We start from the raw sequence: 25,000 nt of genomic DNA, 5'->3' as shown, positions 1-25,000 counted from the left end.
GGATAAAGAATGGCTGAGAAATGAGCTAATTTACTTTGTTACAGCGTCCCTAGAGGCCAAATTACACCAATGTCCTTGTGCGTTCTTACAATCAGCTACCATGTCCCTCTACCAAGTTTGGACTTCATACACCAAAGTGTTGCTGAGATGTGAGCTCACTTTCTTTATTACAGCACCCCTAGAGGTCAAATGAGACCACTTTCCTTGCATGTCCTCATAATCAGCTAATATGTCCATGTATCAAGTTTGGACTTCATACAACGAAGCGTTGCTGAGATATGAGCCCACTTCTTGTATTACAGCGCCCCCTATGGAGGCCAAATGATGCCAATTTCCTACTGTGTCCTCACAATGGAGTACCAAGTCCCTGTACCAAATTTGGACTTCATACATCAAAGCGTTGCTAAGATAGGAGCTCACTTCCTGTATTGCAGCGCCCCCTATAGAGGCCAAATGATTCCAATTTCCTAGTGCGTCATCATAATCAGGTAACAGGTCCTTATACCAAGTTTGGACTTTGTACAGTGGGTCCCCGTTAAGTTTGGACGGGTTCCTTCATGAATCACACACCCCATTTTCTCAGCAGAAATGGCACAAACTGCAGTTGACACAAACAACCACAAGGTGTCACTTGGGTGCCACTACTATTTTTGATGCGACTGACTTACTGCTTCCATGACGCAGCGGGGGCATGGGAACTTAAATTGATCACGGTAGTTTAAGCTTACACTTGACAAAACATTCTAATATGAAAATGTAGATGCAATTGTTGTAAAATGGTGCAGCTCCTTTAAGAAAGCACCGTGTGCAGGGATGGAGAGAGAGAAAGCGAGAGGGGATAGGCCTATGTGTGTTAGAACTTAGTGTGTGGAAAAAGTATGTGCTGTTGAGACTGGAGCGAGTCATATTCAAAATAATGCAAAAAAAAGCTATTATCCTCATTCATTGCAACCAAAGCATGCCTGCTTGCCGACGTTCAAACGAAAAATATATCAAAGCACCTTTTGCGTTTGAATGTAGCACGAAAAAATGTTTAAACAGCTGGACAAATGATTTAGCTAATTGATTATATAACCTGTACACCAGCAATTGTTGAACATTTACCTGTACAAGTACATTGACAGTAGCCCAGCCTAACAGCATGTTGTAGGCCTACTGTAGAAATTTCACTTAAATTGCAACCGCAACATGCCTGCTTGCCAACGTTGAAACGACAACGAAGAAGATAATAAAATAACAAGAGGGTTGAGTCTGAATGACACTGAGTTTTTAGACACTGAGTTTTTGTAGTTAAGAAATATTTTCGTATAAAAAAAATCTTTTTGAGCACATCCGAATCCCAGGACATAACGCACTTATAATAGGCTCGAGATATAATTCCAAAGGGGGCAGATAGGGGCCACTGCACTTAAAACTTAAAAAGATGAAGCTTTCCGAACTTTGAAATTGCGATCAGTGACTGGCATCGGGTGAACGAAGCTTTTCGAAGTTGAACAGGCTATTAAAAACTATTTGCGCACCTCCATGTCACAGGAGAGACTGGGCTCTCCCTTCTATGAAAAAGACGTTAGGCTACCTGCAAACTGGCCTATGATTTCATTGCTGAGTTTGCGGCAAAGCAAGAAAATGTTTTTTTTCCTGAGTCAGGATATGGCGAGTCAGTGTCATTTATTTGTCCAATGTTAGCCTATAGATACAGACCAGTACATCTTATCAATAGTTTGAATGTCGTGTGTGTTTCTGCTCATTGACAAATACCATTCAGCACAATGATTCATGCCCAATTAATTCCCCCTGTTAAAGTGTTCGCCTTTGTTACACTATTTGGTTTCGTGATGTAGCCTATGATAAACACCATATGGCCAAATATGTGACTCAGCTAATGTTATAGGCTATACAATATACAATTTCAATTTCCCCTCTTAAAGGCAAGCTGGTGTAGCTTATTAGACTAGGCTACTATTAAAATACACCGACGGTAGCCTTGGCTATGTGTAAAGTAAGCTATCGCATGATTTCATGCACGTGTGAAAAGGGCCTTGCATCTGTCAAGTTCGCACAGGGCCTCGCATCCCCTTGCGACGGCCCTGCAGCTCCTCCTAAGACAGCGAGGAAAAAGTTAAAATACGCGATAAACCCGGGAAAAGTTGACAGGTTTGTTTCGGTCCCGGTGATTATTTGTGAAATTGTGCAAACGACAGCCTTTTCAAGGCATTTCAAGGAAGGAGTCGTAGCATGCAAGCTCCCAAATTGACCCAGTAGCCTAAGGCATCAATAAATTGTTGGGACTGGGGAGGGTCATGCGTTTTTTCTCAATCACTTTGGAGGGTCATAGAAAAAATTCTTGCTGGCGAGGGAGGGTCACGTCTTTTTTGACTAACGCTCCCAAAACTCCTCCGGTAGCCCCTTAATTAAATAAATAACGAACAGTCCCTAATTGATTAATAGCCTAGGCCTACACCAGCAATTGTTGAACATTGACCTGTACAGGACATTGACAGTAGCCCAGCCTAACAAGCAAATGTTGCAAAATACATCAAAAGACGCAATTAATCAGAAATAAATAATGTAATCTGCATCGCTTTATTTAACAAACTGCAAGCAACAAGAGCATTAAGTTCGCTGTAAGGCCAAACCCAAGAGCAAAGCCTATCTGTTAAGGCAGTCGATAGGCTATATAACGAGCTGTGTGCCTGGAAAGACGATAGATGACGGCTCTGGTCATCCCATACCCTCCCCCCACTTCCTGTAGCCTACCATTATGAAGGCCTGTAGCCTAAAACGACTCGTTGCCGTTTTGTGACATTAAGCTTTTTCACGTTAAGCCCCCCTCCCCCATCCCCTTCTTTCACAAGCAGTGGGGGAGCGTGGGGCACAAAGTAACACTTTTTGGTAGACAAAGGAGGGTTCTCCGCGCTTCTGTCGTTTGGCCACAATCCGTTGCAACCAGGCCAGGACAGATATTTTAGAGAGAAGGAGAGACGCCGGTGCAGCTCAGATGTCTTCTTAATTTTCTTTATTCTTCAGTAAAAGGTGCAGAACATTATTAAACTTTGACTAACATTTCGATGTGTCGATGTTTTTGACTAACGAACATCGAAACGTTAGTCAAAGTTTAATAATGTTCTGCACCTTTTACTAAAGAATAAAGAAAATTAAGAAGACATCTGAGCTGCACCGGCGTCTCTCCTTCTCTCTAACACTTTTTGGCTTTGGCTAAATATTTCTAAAATCATTTGAGTTTCACTAGTCACATGTTTTAACAAGCAACACTTGTTATTGAACTAACAGACATGTGTCGAAAATTGACTTTATTTTCCATACGGAGAAATAACATATGCAGAGTCTAACCAAGGTCAATCTTGCCAAAAAAGCCCTCAAACCTGAAAACACATGAGGCAAAAGTGCAAAACATCACAAAACTAACTAAACTAACACGCGCATATTTTTGTATTGCAATCATTGTAGCCTACTGTTGTAACAGCGCGTAACAGTCGTTTTACTCCCCGGATGCGCTCATTATAAAGAACGTTTAACGTGTCCCAAAAACAGCTATCAATTAATCACCAAACGTCTTATAAACAAGTATTGCCAGGAGCAACACCTTGCAAAAAATGATAACAATAGGCCTGGGCCTTTATATGGCTCTGCTCCTGCCTAGATTCGAACTCAGAACTGCCTGAAAGTTGCAAACCTGTTCTGGAAATACGTGCATTAACCCACTCGACCGTCAGACAACGCTATCTGCTTCGAGTAGGCCACTGGTTGCTGTGGCACAGTCTTGAGTGACCGAATTCGTTTTTTTTTTTGTCATATGAATGCTGTCATTTTGTTAACATTACTGTTAAGGAGATGCTGTAGGCAAAGTCTATATTTCAACCTCGTTAGTGTAGTAAAAAAAATCAGAACTATTCACAAGGTTTCTGGGCAGCATATTTATGTTCTGTTAGCAAGCGAACTTCTCATGACTACCGACAAAGTAGCCTACTGCCAGCTGACGAAGCTCTCATTTTAAAACATTACTGAGAGACAGACACTGTACAATCAAGAAATCTTGCCACTGAATCCAAAACTATGTTTAACATTATGTACAAGGCTTAGGCTACAGTGGACTAGCATGTTGCAGGGGCTGCTAAAAACACAGAGAAACGCACTGAAAACTCGGCCAATCACAGCCCTTGCTGTTGAATGCGCCGTCTGGTTCGACCGTGGAACTCCACAGCGGACTATGCTGCTCCCAAGCGGCTGCAGTTGTACTTACATTTCACCATTCACCATGATTGTGAATGAAGTGTCAATTTTTAACTGGGACCCACTGTACATCAAAGCGTTGCTGAGATACAAGCTCACTTCCTGCATTACAGCGCCCCCTATAGAGGCCACATGATTCCAATTTTGTAGTGCGTCCTCACAATCAGATACCAAGTCCCCAAGTTTGGACTTCATAGATTAAAGCATAGCCGAGATGTTAGCCCACTTCCTGTTAGGTGGCATCGTCGCCATGTGTGATTGGCTGTCACAGGCAAATAAACTTGAAATTAAAAAAGTATCGTTTGTGCGGCTCGGTCTGAAGATCATCTCCGCCAAGTTCTGTGAAAATCGGATGAAATTTGTAACCGCTGAAACTTTTCGTAGTGTTTGGACCAAATCCAATATGGCGGAAGTCCAATATGGCGGAGAGTGACGGGATAGGAGTCGATGAACTCGGGATGGTCCAAGGACACAGACACTACCTCAATTGTGAAATCAGACAAAAGAGTCAAGGATCACACGCATGAACGCATGTCCAGCATTGAACTGGTGGTGGCACTAGAGTGTTCAATGTATATGCATAAAATTTGCTGTGAGTGATTGGGACAGTGTCGTGACTAATGGTATCGAGTTTTGTTATGTGAACTCAAAGTGCCACGGAGATGTTAGTCCACTTCCTGTTTGGTGGCTTCATCACCATATTTGATTGGCTGTCACGAGCAAACAAAAATGAAAATATAGCTGCAAGCAGCAATGTGGGGGCCAAGCAGTTGAGCAGGAGTTGTCATGGCAACCCAATGTTGCTACATTATACACACACCCAATTAACCCCCCCGTCCCACACACACACATATACACAGATAAACTTCCTCCACCACACACCCGAATGGCTCCCCACAGACACGCACACCTCAAACATCACCAAATGTATTGTGCGTCCTCAGGTTGTAGTCACGAGTCCACATATCAAGTTTGGTGTCAATACAAGAAAGTGTTGATAATTATAGCGCCCCTAGTGATCAAAGGTCACTAAATATATTGTGCGTCCTCAGGTTGTAGTCACGAGTCCACATATCAAGTTTGGTGTCAATACAAGAAAGTGTTGATAATTATAGCGCCCCTAGTGATCAAAGGTCACTAAATATATTGTGCATCTTCAGGATGTGTTCCCGAGTCCAGGTACCAAGTTTGGTGTCGATACGAGAAAGTGTTGCAAATTATAGCACCCCTAGTGGTCAAAGGTCGCTAAAATTATTGTATGTCCTCAGGATGTGCTCCCGAGTCAATCAGCCAAGTTTGGTTTCAATACGTGAAAGCATTGCTGAAATATGAGCACACTTCCTGTGATTATAGCGCCACATAGTGGTCAAAATTTACCACATTTCTTGAGCGTCCTCCTGATTGGGTCCTGAGCCCATATACCTAGTTTGGTTTTGATACGTGAAATCATAGCTGAGATATCACATCACTTCCTGTTTGGCGGCTTTGCCGCCAAACTTGATTGGTCGTGACGGGCGACGGGTTTTGAATATGGCTCCTAAAAACAATGCATTAATGAGTCATGGTCTGAAGATCATCTGCGTCAAGTTTCGTGAAAATCGGACAAACTTTGCGAAATTTGATGCCTTTTAAGCGTTTTTGATGAAATACAATATGGCGGAAGATCCAACATGGCGGAAATTGACGTCATGGGGTGCGTTTAGTTCGGCCTCATCCAAGACTTCCAAAGATGTTACAATATTCAAAATCGGGCATATGGTTCAAAAGTTAACTGCATGGATGCAATGTCAACTTTGACCCATTGGTGGCGCTAGACTGTCTGTGGTTCAGGCATAAAACTTGCTCAAAGTCATTTTTATACTGTCCCGATTCAATGTGCCAAATTTCACAACTTTTTACTGTACGGTTGTATGGGCAGCCATAGACTCCAAATATAGCTGCAAGCAGCAATGAGGGGGCCAAGCAGAATAGGCCGGAGTAGCCACGGCGACAAGATAGAACTCAGCAGACACTCGCGATCAACACTTTCAACAAGTGTAACATCAAATATAACTGATTTTGTAGGGGTGAAACAGAGCTGAGTATTGCCACCGCCTCCGCCAGCCAGCCCCCCCACCTAATCACCCCAGCCCGTCCTGCCCTGCCCTGCCCTTGCACGCACGCATTAGAATTAACTGGATGGAACATGTTGTCATCAGTTTCACATCAAAAAATAAAAGATTGATAAAACACATCAGCAACTAAACAAAATGCAATATTGCTAATTGCAGCACCCCCTACAGGTCAAAGGTCACCAATTTTTTTGAGCGTCCTCCTAATGGGGTCATGAATATATGTAGTAAGTTTGGTGATGATACATGGCAGGGTTGCTGAGATATGAGCTCACTTCCTGTTTGGCGGCTTCGCCACTAATTTCGATTGGCTGTTACAGCCGAATGCTTCTGTCAATTGTTCCAGAAAGCAATGCACTGATAAGGCATGGTCTGAAGATGGTCTTTGCCATTTTTGGTGAGGATTCGCTGAAATTTGTGACCTGCGAAAATGTGTACGTGTTTTTGATTAAATCAAATATGGCGGCCGAATCAATTACGATGACATCACAAGTCGGCTTGGGTCGGCCTAAGGACCTCAAACAGTATTACCAGACACCACTAGTGCATTTTAATTCTAAGCACAACAGCAGCTACAGGCCAAAAGGCATGTTTCTTAATTACAGCGCCCTCTTGAGGTCAAAGGTCACCAGATTTCTTGAGCGTCCCCCTAATTGGGTCCTGAGTCCATGCACCAAGTTTGGCTTTGATACATGCAAGGGTTGCTGAGATATGAGCTCACTTCCTGTTTGGCGGCTTTGCCGCAAATTTCGATTGGCTGTTACAGCCGAATGCTTCTGTCAATTGTTCCAGAAAGCAATGCACTTATAAGGCATGGTCTGAAGATAGTCTCTGCCAATTTTGGTGAGGATCCGCTGAAATTTGTGACCTGCAGAAACTTGTACGTGTTTTTGATTAAATCCAATATGGCGGCCGAATCAGTTACGATGACATCACAAGTTGGCTTGGGTCGGCCTAAGGACCTCCAACAGCATTACCTGATACCACTAGTGCGTTTTAATTCTAAGCACAACTGCAGCTACAGGCCAAAAGGCATGTTTCTTAATTACAGCGCCCCCTAGAGGTCAAAGGTCACCAGATTTCTTGAGCGTCCCCCTGATTGGGTCCTGAGTCCATGTACTAAGTTTGGTTATGATAGATTTATGGGTTGCTGAGATATGAGCTCACTTCCTGTTTGGCGGCTTTGCCGTAAATTTCGATTGGCTGTTACGCGCGAACGGTTTTAGTTCCGAAGACAAAAAGCAATGCATTAATGAGGCATGGCCTGAAGATCATGTGTGTCAAGTTTGGTGACGATCGGAAAAAATTTGTGACCTGTGAAAGATTAGTTTCACTTTCACTAAAATCCAATATGGCGGAAAATCCATCATGGCGGAAAATGACGTCATAGGGTGCGTTGAACTCGGCTTGGTCCAAGGATTCCAAGGATAGTTCATTTTTCAAAATCGAGCCAACGGGTCAGAAGTTACGTGCGTGAAAGCATGTCCAACTTTGGCCTGTTGGTGGCGCTAGAGCGCTCGGGGTGCAGACTTGAAACTTGGTGAAATTAATCAAGGGTTACTGCCTAATTAGTGTGCCAAATTTCACAACTTTTCACCAGACGGTTCTATGGGCTGCCATAGACTTCAATGGCAGAGGATTTATAATAATAAGAAAACTAAGAAACACAATGGGTGCCTTCGCAGCTTCGCTGCTTGGCCCCCAATGACAGCGGAAAGAGTGTGTAATAATAATAAGAAAAGGTAGAATCACTAAGGGTTGCCTCGCAGCTTCGCTACTTGGCCCCCAAATATAACCGCAAGCGGTGATTTACGGGGTCCGAGCAAAACTAACATGAGGTAGCATAGCTTTTTAGTTTTACATATGCTTTGATTGTTTGGGCCCAATTGTTCAAAAGAAACGTGATCGGATTTCGGTTATCGGATTTCAGTTACCGGATTTCGGCTATCGGATTGGATCAAATCTTGAAAATGGCTTGTTCAAAAGGAAACAAGGATCCTGAAATTGGATTGAATTTGTCATGGATAAGATGAAGGGTCTGATAATGGAAGGCAGTGTTTCCCACAGAATGGTATTGTATTTGTGGTGGTAGGTGAAGGGGGGTGGGGGTGGGTTCTGTGTTGGAGTCAATAAGATGAACAGCCTATAATTATGCAGTTATACTTGCCTTGCACGACAAGTCCTGACAAGTAGCTGTAACGTTATAGTGTGCTAACCTCCACAACCCAACAGTATTCTTAACAGTATTCTATTCTAGAATGCTAACCTCCACAACCCAACTGAAGGAACTGTAGGGGGCGATGTGGGTCGAGGTAGAGTGAGTGTGTGGCGAGCAGGGCAGAGCCTCGGTCAGAAGGCTCAATGGTATGGAGTGATGACACGGAGAAGGCAGGTTTCGGTGCAACACAAGTGAACTTTATTTGAGTTTCAATTCATCTGTTCTTTTGTTCTTTACTTGTATGTGTGCTGCATCAAAGAGGAAACAAACAGAAAATGGAGTAATCAGTGAAATGGGGTAAATCAGTACAGATCCCAACTCACAAACAAACCAATTGACATTTGAACAATAAACTGAAATCATATGGCTATATAAGGTACAACTAAACAATACTTGACATCCCAAGTCAACCAACATCACCTAATTATCTCTCACATGGGACTCCAACACACCAAACCAACAAACAAAGACCTTAACTTTACACATGATGGCAGAGCTACTCTACAAACTGATAAACATCACAAAAGTCATAGTAAGGGGTCATTAAAGTGATGACTTACGTTAACTCAAAGACACACACAAAGCAGGACACACTGGAGTGCTGGGTTGAGATGAACAAAAGAGTGAACTGAGGGCGAGCAAACAATTTATCCTGGTCTGAGCCCCTGCTCCGGAGCTACAGGGTTTCCCAGCAGGTAAACTGGGTGTGGTTAGCTGGCAGAGCCAAACAATCCTGCAATTTCTCCACAGCACTTTCACCTCAAGCCCTCCTTACACTGACAGACTTTGGAAAGATTTGGAAAAGATTTTTGAAAGACTACAGTCTCAGACCCTCTCACATCTAAAAACAAGTCACAAAGTCACAGAATATGATTTTGCAATGACTAGGGATCTTGCAGGGTCACTATTTACAAGACTGCAACATGATTCCTTTATATTATTACCCATCGTGCAATAGATAAACAGGAACTGAAATGATAGCCTACTAAACTCAAAGTCGTATTTTCGTGTTTCTGCAGCATTGTTTCATGCGTGACATCCTTAACCGATACAGAGTTGTTCTGTCAAGTGGACTAAATATGTATAAGAAATAACAAATATTATAAGAATAACAAATAATTATAGGCTACAGCTGTGTGGGAGTCAATAAGATAAACAGCCTATACAGTTATACTTGCCTTGCACTACAAGTCCATATTGACAAGTAGCTGCAATGTTATACTGTAGTGTGTTAACCTCCACAACCCAACAGCATTCTATTGTAGTATGCTAACATCCACAACCCAACAGTATTCTAACACTAATGCTTTAAGTGGGATTTGAACTCTCAACCTAAGGATCACCAGTAAAAGGCATTATCCCACTGAGCCACTGTCAATCCTACATGTTGGCCAGTCACATTCACATGGTGAAAATGTGTATTGGTAAACACACAACAAGAAATACATTTGACAATAAAATGAAGGGCTTTCCTGAAAGAGTACACCTGAAATCTTTTTGAAATTCTGGGGCAATTAGACATTTGTAGAGAAGAACACTAATGGATGAAATATAAATATGATAGACTTAATGATGAAGGAAAAATAGTGAACAAAGAAGTTCCCCTAAATGTCAGAGTGTCTCGGCATTCTGATTGTTGGCAACTAATGACTGTGTATGTTGATTGCCTGATGTCATTCAGGTGCTGTTCAATGGTGTGAATCTTCAATAACCAATAGTATTCGAGCTAGAGCCTAAAGCACTACCGGGGATTCGAACTCTCAACCTAACAAACACCAGCACTAGGCATTATCCCACTGAGCCACTGACAATCCTGGATATTTGGCAGTCACATTCACATGGTGAAAATGTGTGTTGGCAAACACACAACATCAAGAAAATTCCTAGCATACATTTGACAATAGAATTAAGGGCTTTATAAAAAAGATAACAGATCTGAAAATGTGCACTGTTAATGGTATCCACATAATGATGGTTGTATGGTTGTTCTCCCAGGGAAAAAAAATACTCATATAGGAATATAGGTGATATAGGAGAAATGGGCTGAGTGGTCAAACTTTATTGGTCTAGATCTCTGAAATGGATCAACATATCCAAATTCTTTTCATAACTTTTGTTTATAAAAGGCTTTGTCTAAACATTGTCTGTGAGAATTTTGGTGAAGATTTGATAATTTTTGAAGCCTGTGAAACTTTTTATGATGTTTGGCTTTTCTCTGAAATTGTGGAAAAAGAACATTTTTAGAGCAAAAGACCAGGGTGAAAAAGATGCATCTAAATGTAGAGATTAATATGATGAAAGAATTTTGAGTCTAGGTCAATCTGGTAAAGAGAAATAAGCATTTTTGACAAGAGCGCCACCTTTGGGTGCAGTACCCCAAATTTTGGGTTATGGGTAGTGGGGGTACTGGTAACAATACTTGAAAATGTGAAGTGCTAGGACTTACGGTTTATAGGAATATAGGTGATCTAGGAAAAATGGCCTAAGTGGTCTAACTTTATTGGCCTATATCTCTGAAATGGAACAAAATATCAAAATTTTGAGCGATAACTTTTGTGAGGCTTGGTCTAAACATTGTCTGTGAGAATTTTGGTGAAGATTTGATTATTTTTGAAGAGTGTGAAACTTTTTATAATGTTTGGCTTTTCCATGAAATTGTGTCATTTTTAGACCATAAGACCAGGGCCAAAAAGATGCATCTCAGTTTAGAGTTTAATATTATGAAAGAATTTTGAGTCTAGGTCAATCTGGTAAGGAGAAATTCGCATAATTAACTTTTTTTTTCCAATAGCGCCACCTTTGGGTGCAGTACCCCAAATGTTGGGTTATGGGCAGAGGGGGGTACTGGTAACCATACCTGAAAATTTGAACAGTTTTGGAGTTACGGTTTAGGCTGCAGTATGACTTTTACAGAATTTTGGCCAAAAATGAACGGTACAGAAACAATAGGGGTCCTGCAGCTACGCTGCTCGGACCCCTAATAAGAAACAATAGAAACACAATGGGTGCCTTCGCAGCTTTGCTGCTTGGCCCCCAAATATTGACCGGGATGCCGACCACTTGTGTAGGCCCTAACAGTTGGTTTTACAATAAGAAGCAAAAAGGCGACGAACGACCGTTTAGCCTACCTATCCTCATGGTTGTGGAGGATGATCGTTAGCAGCTGTGAAGTCTTTTATTCTCAAGATGGCCTAATGATGTAGCCTAGGCTACTGTCTACGAAGACGTAGGCTAAAATACAACTATCTACAGTCATCCAAAAATGAATTTCCAGAGATAGGCTATGAAGGGGAAAAGTGCAGCATTTTAAACATGGCAAGAATATTATTACCGGAACAGTTTGTTCTAATTTGTCTCGTGAAATTCGTGCTTGTGGACATCAATCACCTATCTTCTTCTGTCTTTCTATTTCACGTTATCATGAGTGTCATTTGATTATATAATCACAACAAATGCTAATAAATGAAAACAGAATAGGCTTATGTGCTATAGCCTACAGGTCAGTTAGGCTAACTCCTGGATGTCAAAATAAACTGATTTGATCCTATGAATTGTTTAGCGATCATCACACACAACAACTTAACACAGCAACTTCAAACACCACTGGTGAAACTAGGCTACTGATTCAGTCATGTAAGAAATAAGCAGTTTATGAATTATCTTTACCCGTTTAATCAAGTCCACATGACCACAATAACAGCATATTTAAAGGCTGAGCTAGCATACCAGCCTAATATAGAGTTTTTCTGGGTGGTTATATATCCATGCAGATCGTCTTCAAATAAGCCATCGCTGTTATATATAATATGTTACAGGATTTATGACTTTAACGCCATTAATGTTACATGATGCTGACTGACGCTGGCTATAACTGTAAGCTACCGTTTTAACGTCTGCTGAGTCTACTGCCTACCAAAACCTGTCACTGTTCAGTTGAAGCTAAATGATCAAATATTGTTTAATTTTGTGTCAACTTTCAGAGGGAAGACATGTTCCTTTCTGGCCAAATTTCACAGCTTCTAAGAAAGTCTATCGTCTTCGTGTAAACCGAGTTTTGAACAGAGAGAAAAAAAGTTAGGCTACCATTAGGCTACATGCAGGTTCTCCCATAACGTTATCGATGCACCAAATCAAGGCAATTTTAGCGAAAATAACGTTCCTGTGACAGGCTATCAAATATTGAACAATGGGATAACGTTTTATCATCACCTTTATTGATGCCTGAAATGTTGACATTGCTGAAATACAGAGATGTAGCCTACTGAGAGGCAGCTGCAGACAACGATGTTCAATGGGTTCAACTTGTCCGTTGCCTACTAGGTGGATGTAAACAAAGCTATAGAACCTAGAATACGTCACATGAAAAATGTTAATAAGGGATGAGATGTGGGGTGCAGTGAGATGTGGGGATGAGATGTGGGCGTGAGATGTGGGGATGAGATGTGGGCGTGAGATGTGGGGTGCAGTGAGATGTGGGGATGAGATGTGGGGATGTGAGATGTGCTGGCCTTTCTCACGGCTGCGCTGTTGTGATGCAACTAGGCTGGCTTTGAGAACGCTGCTGATTACTGAAGCTCCATTATACGCTTCCCTGACCAGGCCTGCGTCAGGAGCCGAAACACACACACACACACACACACACACACACACACACACAGACTGGGTCTCTCTGACAGCCCCAGGCATGAGGAAGGGAGAAAGAGATGGAGATAAAACTCTATTTTCATGGATTGCACTGTGTTGTGGTATGGATGTCTGTGGCATGACTCGTTATAGTATAGTATAGAGTACTGTTATAGTATAGCAGTATAGTATAGAGTACTGTTATAGTATCTATATCCTACCTGCATAGTTCTACCTGTATAGTCCTACCTGCATAGTCGTACCTGTATAGTCCTACCTGTATAGTCCTGTATAGTTCTACCTGTATAGTCCTGTAAAATCCTACCTGTATAGTCCTACCTGTATAGTCCTGTATAGTCCTACCTGTATAGTCCTGTATAGTCGTTCCTGTATAGTTCTGTATAGTCCTGTATAGTCCTACCTGTATAGTTCTGTATAGTCCTGTATAGTCCTACCTGTATAGTTCTGTATAGTCCTGTATAGTCCTACCTGTATAGTCCTGTATAGTCCTACCTGAATAGTCCTGTATAGTCCTGCCTTGAGTGCATGTTGAAATGACCACAAGCCAGACAGTCTGACGATAGTAAACCCCAAATGCTGGAATACTGTAGTCCTGTATAGTCCTGTATAGTCATGTGTAGTCCTGTATAGTCCTGTGTAGTCATGTGTAGTCCTGTATAGTCCTGTGTAGTCCTGTATAGTCCTGTATAGTCATGTGTAGTCCTGTGTAGTCCTGTATAGTCATGTGTAGTCCTGTGTAGTCCTGTATAGTCATGTATAGTCCTGTGTAGTCCTGTGTAGTCCTGTATAGTCCTGTATAGTCCTGTGTAGTCCTGTGTAGTCCTGTATAGTCCTGTGTAGTCCTGTATAGTCCTGTGTAGTCCTGCACTGTAATACTGTAGGCAGAAAATGGAGCCTGTGTGCTGAAAGAGCAGCACAGCAGAGTCTTATGCAAGTGTGTGTGTGTGTGTGTGTGTGTGTGTGTGTGTACATGCATGCTGAAAGAGCAGCACAGCAGAGTCTTATGCAAGTGTGTGTGTGTGTGTGTGTGTGTGTGTGTGTGTGTGTGTGCCTGCATGTGTGTGTGTGTGTGTGTGTGTGTGTGTGTGTGTGTGTGTGTGTGTGTGCATGCATGCTGAAAGAGCAGCACAGCAGTGTTACGCAAGCGCCCCTGGTCATGGACATGGAGTGGGTCAGTGCTGCACTAAAGTAGTCCATCTGAACGTGCCCGCATCTCCATGGTGACCCTGCGTAGTCCATCTCCATGGTGACCCTGCGTCCGTCATATGAGCTCCTCACAGACTGGCTGTGAGCTGTTTGAAGTGGAATATGCATTCAGATACCACACCTGAGCAGGGCTGTGTGTGTGTGTGTGTGTGTATATATGTGTGTGTGTGTCTATGTGTGTCAATGTGTGTGTGTATGTGTGTGTGTATATATGTGTATGTGTCAGATGTGTTCATTTTGTTCCCGTGAGATGGTGTGACCCAGTGGGGTTGCTACGGAAACACTGATTGTCGTGGAGTCTCATGCTACACAGCTGAGCTCTGTGCTTTTGCTTTGTGCCATCTGGAACACACACGCACACATGCACGCACACACACACGCGCGCACACGCACGCACGCACGCACGCACGCACGCACATGAATATGCACATACACATAGATGTAGGGGTGTTCAACACTCTGTGTAAATCTGTGTAGATGTAGGGGTGTTCAACACTGTTCAACACACATACTTTTCATGAAATAGTCTTCATTTTCATCATTTGATATGTTGTCTATGTCCTTGCTGCTAAATATGGGTTTACGGACTTGTATATTATCACATTCTGTTTTCCATACCAACTTTTTCTGATTTGAGGTTATATGATATTAAAATGTAGGGTCTGGGCACTCACCGTTCGCAGTGCTCAGTCCGAGGGGCGGGGTAATCAGTTGTCTTTCAAATTCCCTCTGCACGCAATAGGACGCAATAGGATATTTGTTTTCAAGTAGCAGGGAATTCAAGCCAAACCGTTGCAACTCTGCCATCAATCATTATGTTAAGCCCACTAAACGACTCTATACACGATTTCAATGACCTGATTAAGTTTCGATTTCTGGCGCTCACAAGCCAACGGAGAGTTGCTAGACTAGCCCTGGCAGCAAATGTAATTTGCTGCCGCTAGGGGCGCGTCTAGATTTCTAGGCTAGTTATATGACCAAGTATGAAGTATTTCCTAAGCGGCCCCTTAAATGTGTATGTTGTGTGTGTGTGTGTGTGTGTGTGTATGTTGTGTGTGTGTGTGTGTATATATTGTGTGTGTGCGTGTGTGTATGTTTTGTGTGTGTGTGTTTGTGTGTGTGTGTGTGTATGTTGTGTGTGTGTTGTGTGTGTATGTTGTGTGTGTATGTTGTGTGTGTGTGTGTGTATATTGTGTGTGTATGTTGTGTGTGTGTGTGTGTATGTTGTGTGTGTGTAGCTTTTAGCTGCTATGCGGCTCAGCTTTGGTACTAACTTTCATATGACATCAAAAAGGCCCCAACTGTAGCCAGTTTTAAATCTAGACTTAAGACTGTTCTCAGATATCTTCTGCTAAGTGCACTGAGTTCTGAATCTGTCTTTAAAGGTACACTATGCAGGTTTAGGTATTTAAAGGTATACTATGCAGGTTTAGGTATTTTTGGCGAGTGTAGAGCTCCCTCTAGAGCAGGGCTCCGAACCGGTTCAAGGAACGAAAACGAAAAACGAAAACGAACGGAATTTTACGAGGAGCGGAAATGGAAACGAAAACAAAATGGTCTTCAACTGTTCCGGAACAGAAACGTTATTCTGAAATCCACAAAACCGGTTAATAACGTTTTTTTTTTTCGTTCTCTATATAACAGCCTAATAATTTGATTTCTGCAGTTTGAAAAAAAAAAAACAAACGAATAAATGGACCTTTGGTCCAAATGTGTATATTTTGTCTTGCTGTTGTAATGTAGCCTAACCTATCCGTCTGCCACTTCGGATCTTAGGCCAGCTCGTAGCGTAGGCTACTGAAACTGATTTGGAAATTGTTTGTAGCCTATGCGTAATAGCCTATTTTGCCTGTCCACGCCTTGTCGTTTTAAAGTCGAGATTTGAAATGTTTGCGCAATTATAGCCTATTCTATGTAGAAGAGTTAAACGGGAAATTTGAGATAGGCCTTGTCAGCAACAGACAGGTTCGTTTATAAACAGGGTTGGAATTATAGCGCAAGCCTTTGAAGAACTCCATATGGCTATAACCAGGTAAGGAGTTTAGCACGTATCCAGAAATATTTTTGATAAGAAATGATTTATAGGCATAGGTTAGGCCTACAGTAAGTCTGTAGGCTATGGGATGGATAGCCCATCTGAATGTTTTTGGATGCCGCCTGTGATTTATTATTTTTGGGCATAGCTACGGTATAGGCTAAATCAAGGGGAAATAATTCTCAGGTAAAGTCCACAAAAATAGACTTGATAGGCCCGCCAAACACTGCCGGAACTTTAAGAACGAACGATATTTTGCGTTCCGAACCGGTTCATGACCGATATGTTGGTGGCGGAATGCATGCAAGAACGAAAACTTTAAACATAGGCCTACCTGAACCGTTCGGAACGAGCGAAGCGAAGCGGCGGTCATACAGGTTTAGTCAGATTTTTTTTATTTTTTTATTTTTTTATTTTTCGCATGTCCAAATTTCCGTCAAGGATTCCCGGGACACTGAAAGACCGGGGTAGACGAAACTTGGTGGGCATGTAACCCCATATGGATAGCATGGAACCATCGTTTTTCGTTTTGATCTGTAGCCCCCCCGCTGGACTGCACCCCCCGAAAGGAGGGTAGGGCAGACACAGTTCTCTGTGAATATCTCGAGAACCGTAGGGCCTAGGAGGTCCACCTTTTTTTTGTATGTTGGTCTTAAGGGGGCATGTCAACCCATCCCATTACCACTTATTTCATGTATAGCGCCACCTAGTTAAAAATTAAAAAGCAAAAAATTAGGTGTTTTCATCACAATATCTCTGGCTGACATGGTCAAAACTGCATGAAACTGAAAGTGTAGGATCATTATGACACCCTCCGAATGCATGCCAAGTTTTGTGAACTTTTGTTCATTGGGGGCCTTACAATAAAATAATTTATGTGTACATTTAGTGACCGTACACCAACAAGAATTCCCGGGACACTGAAAGACCGGGGTACATGAAACTTGGTGGGCATGTAACCCCACATGGATAGCATGGAACCATTGTTTTTCGTTTTGATCTGTAGCCCCCCCACTGTACTGGACCCCCTGAAAGGAGGGTAGGGCAGACACAGTTTTCTGTGAATATCTTGAGAACCGTAGGGCCTAGGATGACCAATTTTTTCCGTATGTTTGCCTCCAGGGGGTTGTAGAGCTGAATTAGGAAGATTCCCTCTCCTTCTCAATATCCACAAAAGAGCGGCAAAATTCTGGCATCACCTAAAACACAGTGAACCAAGCAGATACCACCACACTGCTGCCCAGCTGAGGGATAGAATCCCAGAGAAGAATCCCCTAGATTACCTTATTGAAAAACATGGCCTAAACAAAACTGACTCAACTATCGCTTCGAACAATTAGAAAAAACTCGAAAGAAAATTACATTAACAATTGGAGGGATAACATTAAACAAGTAAGTAAACTCAATGTATTTAAATGAATAAAATCTGATTACAAATTGGCACCATATTTAACTCAAATTCCAAATTATAAACATAGAAAGCTATTGACAAGGTACAGGCTCAGCGACCATAGCCTTGCTATTGAAAAGGGGTGACACAGGCAAACCTGGCTGGCCCCTGAAAAGAGGATGTGTGCTCACTGCAGTGATGTAGTGGAAAATGAACAACATTTTTTAACTGAATGCAAATGATACAAACTTCTAAGGGAAGAATATTTTACAAAAATCGCAGATATCTGTCCCGAATTTCTTGACACAAACAATGAACAAAAACTATCATTCCTCCTGGGGGAAGTAGACAGTTGTGTCCACCTAGCTGCTGAGTACATCCAATCCTGCCACATCCTGAGAGAACAGCCCATGTTACATGATCAATAACATAATAATCCAATTTTTTTTTCTGTTCATTTAAAAGCCAGGTGTTATTTTCATTATTATTATTATTATTATTATTATTATTATTATTATTATTTGTATTATTATCTATATTACTATTATTGTTGTATTGAATGCTTTGGCAACACTGTAAAATTTACATTCATACCAATAAAGCTTGTTGAATTGAATTGAATAGTAGATCAGTGTTGGGAGGCTGGAGATAACTTCTTCCTCCCTGAGCGACACCGAGACACAGAGATGTGACACCATTTCTACACACACACACACTACACCACTCTTCCTGAACTCTTTTAAGGCCTTATCCATATTTCATTCCACCGGAGTGTTCTTAAGTCGCCAAGGCAACAACAATGTGCTTCAAAGACGGGGCCAACACACAAATAAATAAATGAAACGGAGTCCCTTAATGCAGGAGCTCATGTATTAGTAAGCGCTAGTGTGTATAGTAATTAGCATGCTAATTCAGGTTGATATCTCTGCAGCACTATACCTTGTCATTTTTTTAATGACATCATCACCCTTATTTCTTCTCATTCTTTTGATGCATGTAGCTCATTTTTTGGATATTTTTACCTCAATTTTTACACATGGCACCTTTAAGGATTCCTCTCATTGGATTAAACCTGTGAGGGCATCTGTGGTTCAGTCATGTTGCTATTTCTGCTGCTGTAAGTGACTGGGCAACGATGGAGCTGCCATGCTCACTGTCTTCCTAAAAAGATGTTTCTCTCTTCTCCCTCTCTCTCCCCCTCTCTCTCTCCTCTCTCTCTCCCCCTCTCTCTCTCCTCTCTCTCTACTCCCTCTCTCTCTCCTCTCTCTCTACTCCCTCTCTCTCCCCCTCTCTCTCTACTCCCCCTCTCTCTCTACTCCCTCTCTCTTTCCTCTCTCTCTACTCCCTCTCTCTCTCTCTCTACTCCCTCTCTCTCTACTCTCTCTCCTCTCTCTACTTTCTCCTCTCCCCCCCCTCTCTCTACTCCCTCTCTCTCTCTCTCTACTCCCTCTCTACTCCCTCTCTCTCTCCTCTCTCCTCTCTCTACTTTCTCCTCTCCCCCCCCTCTCTCTACTCCCTCTCTCTCTCCTCTCTCTCTACTCCCTCTCTCTCTACTCCCTCTCTCTCTCTCTCTACTCCCTCTCTCTCTCCTCTCTCCTCTCTCTACTTTCTCCTCTCCCCCCTCTCTCTCTCTTCCACATGGCTGACCTTCCCTGGCGGATGCTACACCCCCCCCCCCCTCCACTTCAGCTCTCTCAGGTGAGTGTGAGTTTTTGTGTATGTGAGAGACAGTGTGTGTGTGTGTGTGGCCGCTGAGTTCCGCTAAGACATGAATGGCTGACTGACCGGTTTCTGTGGTAACAGAAGAAGAGCAACTGACTTTCAGCAGTGGCCCTAGTGAGTAGAAGGGGCAGGTGTGTATAGGAAGGGGCAGGTGTGTATAGGAAGGGGCAGGTGTGTGGAGGAAGGGGCAGGTGTGTGGAGGAAGGGGCAGGTGTGTGGAGGAAGGGGCAGACAAATAAAAATAGAATACAGGCATGAAAACTCCTCACCTCCTCACCAAATATGGGGGGTGTTGGGTATGGGGTTACAAATCACGCGCAGACGCGAACGCATCTTGAGGTGTTGTAAGACAAGAGCCCAATTAAAAACTTGTCTGATCCAGCAACGATTATGTGAATGCAGCCCCTATTAATTGTTCATTTTTGCAGCGGATGCAACGCGAACAGAATTGCTTGCGCTGGAATAGCCTCCCTGTCTGTGTGACTACAGATATGCGTCTGAAATGTGAGCTGGAATGTGAGCCCGGCGAGGAGAGATCATGGGAGAGATGCTTATTGATGTCACAGGTGGGCTAGTTGAAACTTTCAACTTCTGTCAGAAAAAGATGTTGAAATTGGTGTAGCAACGTAGCATAGGCTGTTGTTAAAGTTAGTGATATTGGACAGAAATATAGACATAACGAGTTCATTTGATGAAGAATACGTGCAGTTTGAGCCATCTAGATCGACAAAAGGTGAAGCAAATAGGCATACTTTATCAGTATAGCAAAGGCTAATGTGAATAACTAAATAGTTGAATTAAATGCTCCTAAACTGGGCTGGTGCGTTTTGTCGATTTCAGAGACAAAAGCAGTGTTTTACATGGTAATGCTGTCTTTTAAGAAACGTTCAGTGACCTGATCACTAGGCCTAGTCTGTGTCTACAGGGTTTAACATGTAGGCTAATGTGAACACTGTTCACACAACTTTATTGGTTGGTTAAACACACTAGCACAATGCCACACAATCTGTAAGTAGCCTAGGCTGCAGTTTAAAACATTTCAAGCCAATTTTACAACTGAAAGCCTAGTCTACCCTACCCAAGTTTATTTATTACCTGATTTGAATATTATACAAATATTCAGACTTATCTTATTCAGACTTATTCTTCAGACTATGAAATCTTCAGAAATGTCTGATAACTTCAGGCACAAAGAAAGAAAGAAAGAAAGAAAGCTCATGTAGATTACTGAGGAGGAGAGGAGGGCCAGGCTGAAGCATGTTGCCAAACAGCGCAAGTGGGCCCCTTCACACTTAGGCCCAAGCCAAAAAGAAGAAATAAAGGTATTTTTTTTTAAATTAGTCATTTTGCAGTATGTTTTCTTTATAAATCTCTGGTTTTAGGCAACTTCGTACTCCATGGAAGCTATGCACTATTGGCAACAATGTCTCTCGCGCTTGTTTTGCTATGAAACGCCCATTTCCCTCTTCACACGCCCTTCTCACCTTTTTCACCCCTGACCCGTTTTCATGCCTGAGAATAGAAATACACACTACCGGTCAGAAGTCTGGGGTCACTTAGAAATTTCCATTCCACTCCATTATAGACAGAATACCAGCTGAGATCAGTTGCATTGTTTTTTGAATCAGGGCAGCAGTTTTCAGATTAAATTATCTGCTTACATAATTGCAAAGGGGTGCTCGATTTTTGTAGAAAGAAATGGCTGATCTTTAATGCAATATCTACATTGGCCATTATCAGCAACCATTCATTCGAAGACACACTCTGTTTACTAATCTGATATCATGTTAAAAGGCTAACTGAGAACACATTGGAGAATCATTTTGCAGTTATACTGTATACGCAGAGAGATAATGCAGAGCAGTATTCAGAGATTCAGATTTATTCATCACATACATTATACATTAGTTATATTAGTATATAACAAGCAGTGAAATGTAAGCCTGGTTAGCTTAGAAGAATCTAAGTAAAACAGATTAACCCTTAAAGGTGTAGGTTTTTGAACATTCTAAGTTCCGCAACAATTGAAGGTTCTAAAATTCTATGTTGAATTCAATGAACCCAGATATTCTTTAGAACGTTCATTTCTCAACATTCCCGTCACACCAGTGTGACGGTACTCCTTTAAGGGTTAAAAGCAGAAGTTAATAATAAATAATGCAATAAAATAATAAAGTGACATGTATAATAATAATAATAATAATAATAATAATAAATAATGTTATTAAAATGGGATAGAGTCCATGGTATTCATAAGAGTTGGCATGTCCATGTTGAGGAGTCTAATGGCCTGAGGGAAATAGCTTTTCCTTAGTCTCTCAGTTTTGTCTGTCTTCAACAAACTGAACAGACAGTTACTGGGATGGGTGGAGTCCTTTGTGATTTTAGTGGCTCTGTTCTTGCAACGGCTGATGTGTATATCATGCAGGGAGGGGAGAGAGGTGCGCTCGGCTGGTGTGTATATCATGCAGGGAGGGCTGGTGTGTATATCATGCAGGGAGGGCTGATGTGTATATCATGCAGGGAGGGCTGGTGTGTATATCATGCAGGGAGGGCTGATGTGTATATCATGCAGGGAGGGCTGATGTGTATATCATGCAGGGAGGGCTGGTGTGTATATCATGCAGGGAGGGCTGGTGTGTATATCATGCAGGGAGGGCTGGTGTGTATATCATGCAGGGAGGGCTGATGTGTATATCATGCTGATGGTCTTTATGGTGACAGTGTGTGCTGCTTCCTCAGCCAGCATACTTATGAAACTCATTGTTGTCTCGGCAAACTCATTGTTGTCTCGGCAAACTCATTGACATCAGCAGAACTCTCCCGGAACATGTTCCAGTCAACTGCGTCTAGCTCAAAGGAATATAGCAGCATAGTCCTTTTCCCAAAAGCCAGGTGAGAGATGACTTTGGTCCAGGTGAGGTGAGCAAGAGCGCGACAGGATGGTGATATTTCTGGGATCGCACCACTTGCTATTCACCATGAAGCAAACCCCTTCTGACATAGTACAAAGGAGCAAAACTGGTGCTCTGAATACCGATTCTTTTGTCTTTGAACACTATTCAGCAATTTGGATTAACACCTGCTTTTACAAGGCGGAAATATTTCACCACAAAACAGACGTGCACTTTCATGGGCAGTTTTGGTACATACAGGGGACTTGAGCTACATCTGTGCCAAATTTGGCGCTTTTAGAAGAATTTGCGCGAAATGACCTATTTATGTGCTTAAGGCCCCCCACTATGGGCAGTTTTGGTACATACAGGGGAACCTAATTAAACACAGTTAAGCTTCTCCTCCCATCTTTTTTCCCCTGACCCTCCTATGAATGCATGTGCATGACACGGAAAAGCGCAAATTGCCATTCTCAGCTCCTGCAGTATGCGGCCTTCCCTAAGTGCAGCCTGTTAGTACATCTCATCCGATCTCATCCCATGTTTTATACGCATGTTGCGATGATAGTACGCCACTTTGTGTTCTATACGGCACTTTGTACTTGTCCCTGTTCTACACAGCACTTTGTACTTGTCCCTGTTCTACACGCCACTTTGTACTTGTTCCTGTTCTACACAGCACTTTGTGTTCTATAAGGCACTTTGTACTTGTCCCTGTTCTATACGCCACTTTGTGTTCTATACGGCACTTTGTGTTCTATACGGCACTTTGTACTTGTCCCTGTTCTACACGGCACTTTGTGTTCTATACGGCACTTTGTGTTCTACACAGCACTTTGTGTTCTACACAGCACTTTGTGTTCTATACGGCACTTTGTACTTGTCCCTGTTCTACACAGCACTTTGTGTTCTACACGGCACTTTGTGTTCTATACGGCACTTTGTGTTCTATACGGCACTTTGTGTTCTATACAGCACTTTGTGTTCTATACGCCATTTTGTGTTCTATACGGCACTTTGTGTTCTACACAGCACTTTGTGTTCTATACGGCACTTTGTACTTGTCCCTGTTCTACACAGCACTTTGTGTTCTATACGGCACTTTGTACTTGTCCCTGTTCTACACAGCACTTTGTGTTCTATACGGCACTTTGTGTTCTATACAGCACTTTGTGTTCTATACGGCACTTTGTACTCGTCCCTGTTCTACACAGCACTCTGTGTTCTATACGGCACTTTGTGTTCTACACAGCACTTTGTGTTCTACACGGCACTTTGTGTTCTATACGGCACTTTGTGTTCTACACAGCACTTTGTGTTCTACACGGCACTTTGTGTTCTACACAGCACTTTGTACTTGTCCCTGTTCTACACAGCACTTTGTGTTCTATACGGCACTTTGTACTTGTCCCTGTTCTACACAGCACTTTGTGTTCTACACAGCACTTTGTGTTCTACACAGCACTTTGTACTTGTCCCTGTTCTACACAGCACTTTGTGTTCTACACAGCACTTTGTGTTCTATACGGCACTTTGTACTTGTCCCTGTTCTACACAGCACTTTGTGTTCTATACGGCACTTTGTGTTCTATACGGCACTTTGTACTTGTCCCTGTTCTACACAGCACTTTGTGTTCTATATGGCACTTTGTGTTCTATACGGCACTTTGTGTTCTATACGCCACTTTGTACTTGTCCCTGTTCTACACAGCACTTTGTGTTCTATACGGCACTTTGTGTTCTATACAGCACTTTGTGTTCTATACGCCATTTTGTGTTCTATAAGGCACTTTGTACTTGTCCCTGTTCTATAAGGCACTTTGTGTTCTACGAGGCACTTTTTATTCTACGAGGCTAATTTATGCCGGAAGCGCGCAGTAGCTGCCATGAAAGTCTAACAGTCTATAGAGTTCTCCAGTTCTACACAGATATAGAATTCTCCAGTTCTACACAGAGTTCTCCCAGTAGAGTTCTTCACATATACAATATTATAGAGTTCTCCAGTGGAGTTCTACACATATACAATATAGAGCTATAGAGTTCTATACGGCACTTTGTGTTCTATACGGCACTTTGTGTTCTATACAGCACTTTGTGTTCTATACGCCATTTTGTGTTCTATACGGCACTTTGTGTTCTACACAGCACTTTGTGTTCTATACGGCACTTTGTACTTGTCCCTGTTCTACACAGCACTTTGTGTTCTATACGGCACTTTGTACTTGTCCCTGTTCTACACAGCACTTTGTGTTCTATACGGCACTTTGTGTTCTATACAGCACTTTGTGTTCTATACGGCACTTTGTACTCGTCCCTGTTCTACACAGCACTCTGTGTTCTATACGGCACTTTGTGTTCTACACAGCACTTTGTGTTCTACACGGCACTTTGTGTTCTATACGGCACTTTGTGTTCTACACAGCACTTTGTGTTCTACACGGCACTTTGTGTTCTACACAGCACTTTGTACTTGTCCCTGTTCTACACAGCACTTTGTGTTCTATACGGCACTTTGTACTTGTCCCTGTT

The 25,000-nt window shown here is 42.3% G+C and overlaps 1 protein-coding gene across 5 annotated transcripts in view; it reads left to right on the top strand.

The window, feature by feature from the left end:
* LOC121678581 (homer protein homolog 3-like) overlaps positions 1-25,000 on the top strand; it is an 88,777-nt gene that overhangs the window by 26,305 nt on the left and 37,472 nt on the right. For 4 of the 5 annotated variants that reach the window (XM_042058214.1, XM_042058217.1, XM_042058213.1 and 1 more), the window contains one exon: positions 19,545-19,553. The exons of the other annotated variant lie outside the window; for it this stretch is intronic. In XM_042058214.1, coding sequence (XP_041914148.1) covers positions 19,545-19,553 — 9 coding nt within the window. The remainder of the gene's footprint in view (positions 1-19,544; positions 19,554-25,000) is intronic. 5 annotated transcript variants of the gene reach the window in all.

The sequence above is a fragment of the Alosa sapidissima genome, chromosome 12, assembly GCF_018492685.1.
Source record: "Alosa sapidissima isolate fAloSap1 chromosome 12, fAloSap1.pri, whole genome shotgun sequence".
NCBI lineage: Eukaryota > Metazoa > Chordata > Actinopteri > Clupeiformes > Clupeidae > Alosa > Alosa sapidissima.
Note: the sequence above shows the minus strand (reverse complement) of the source record. Positions and strands in the feature narration are given on the sequence as shown.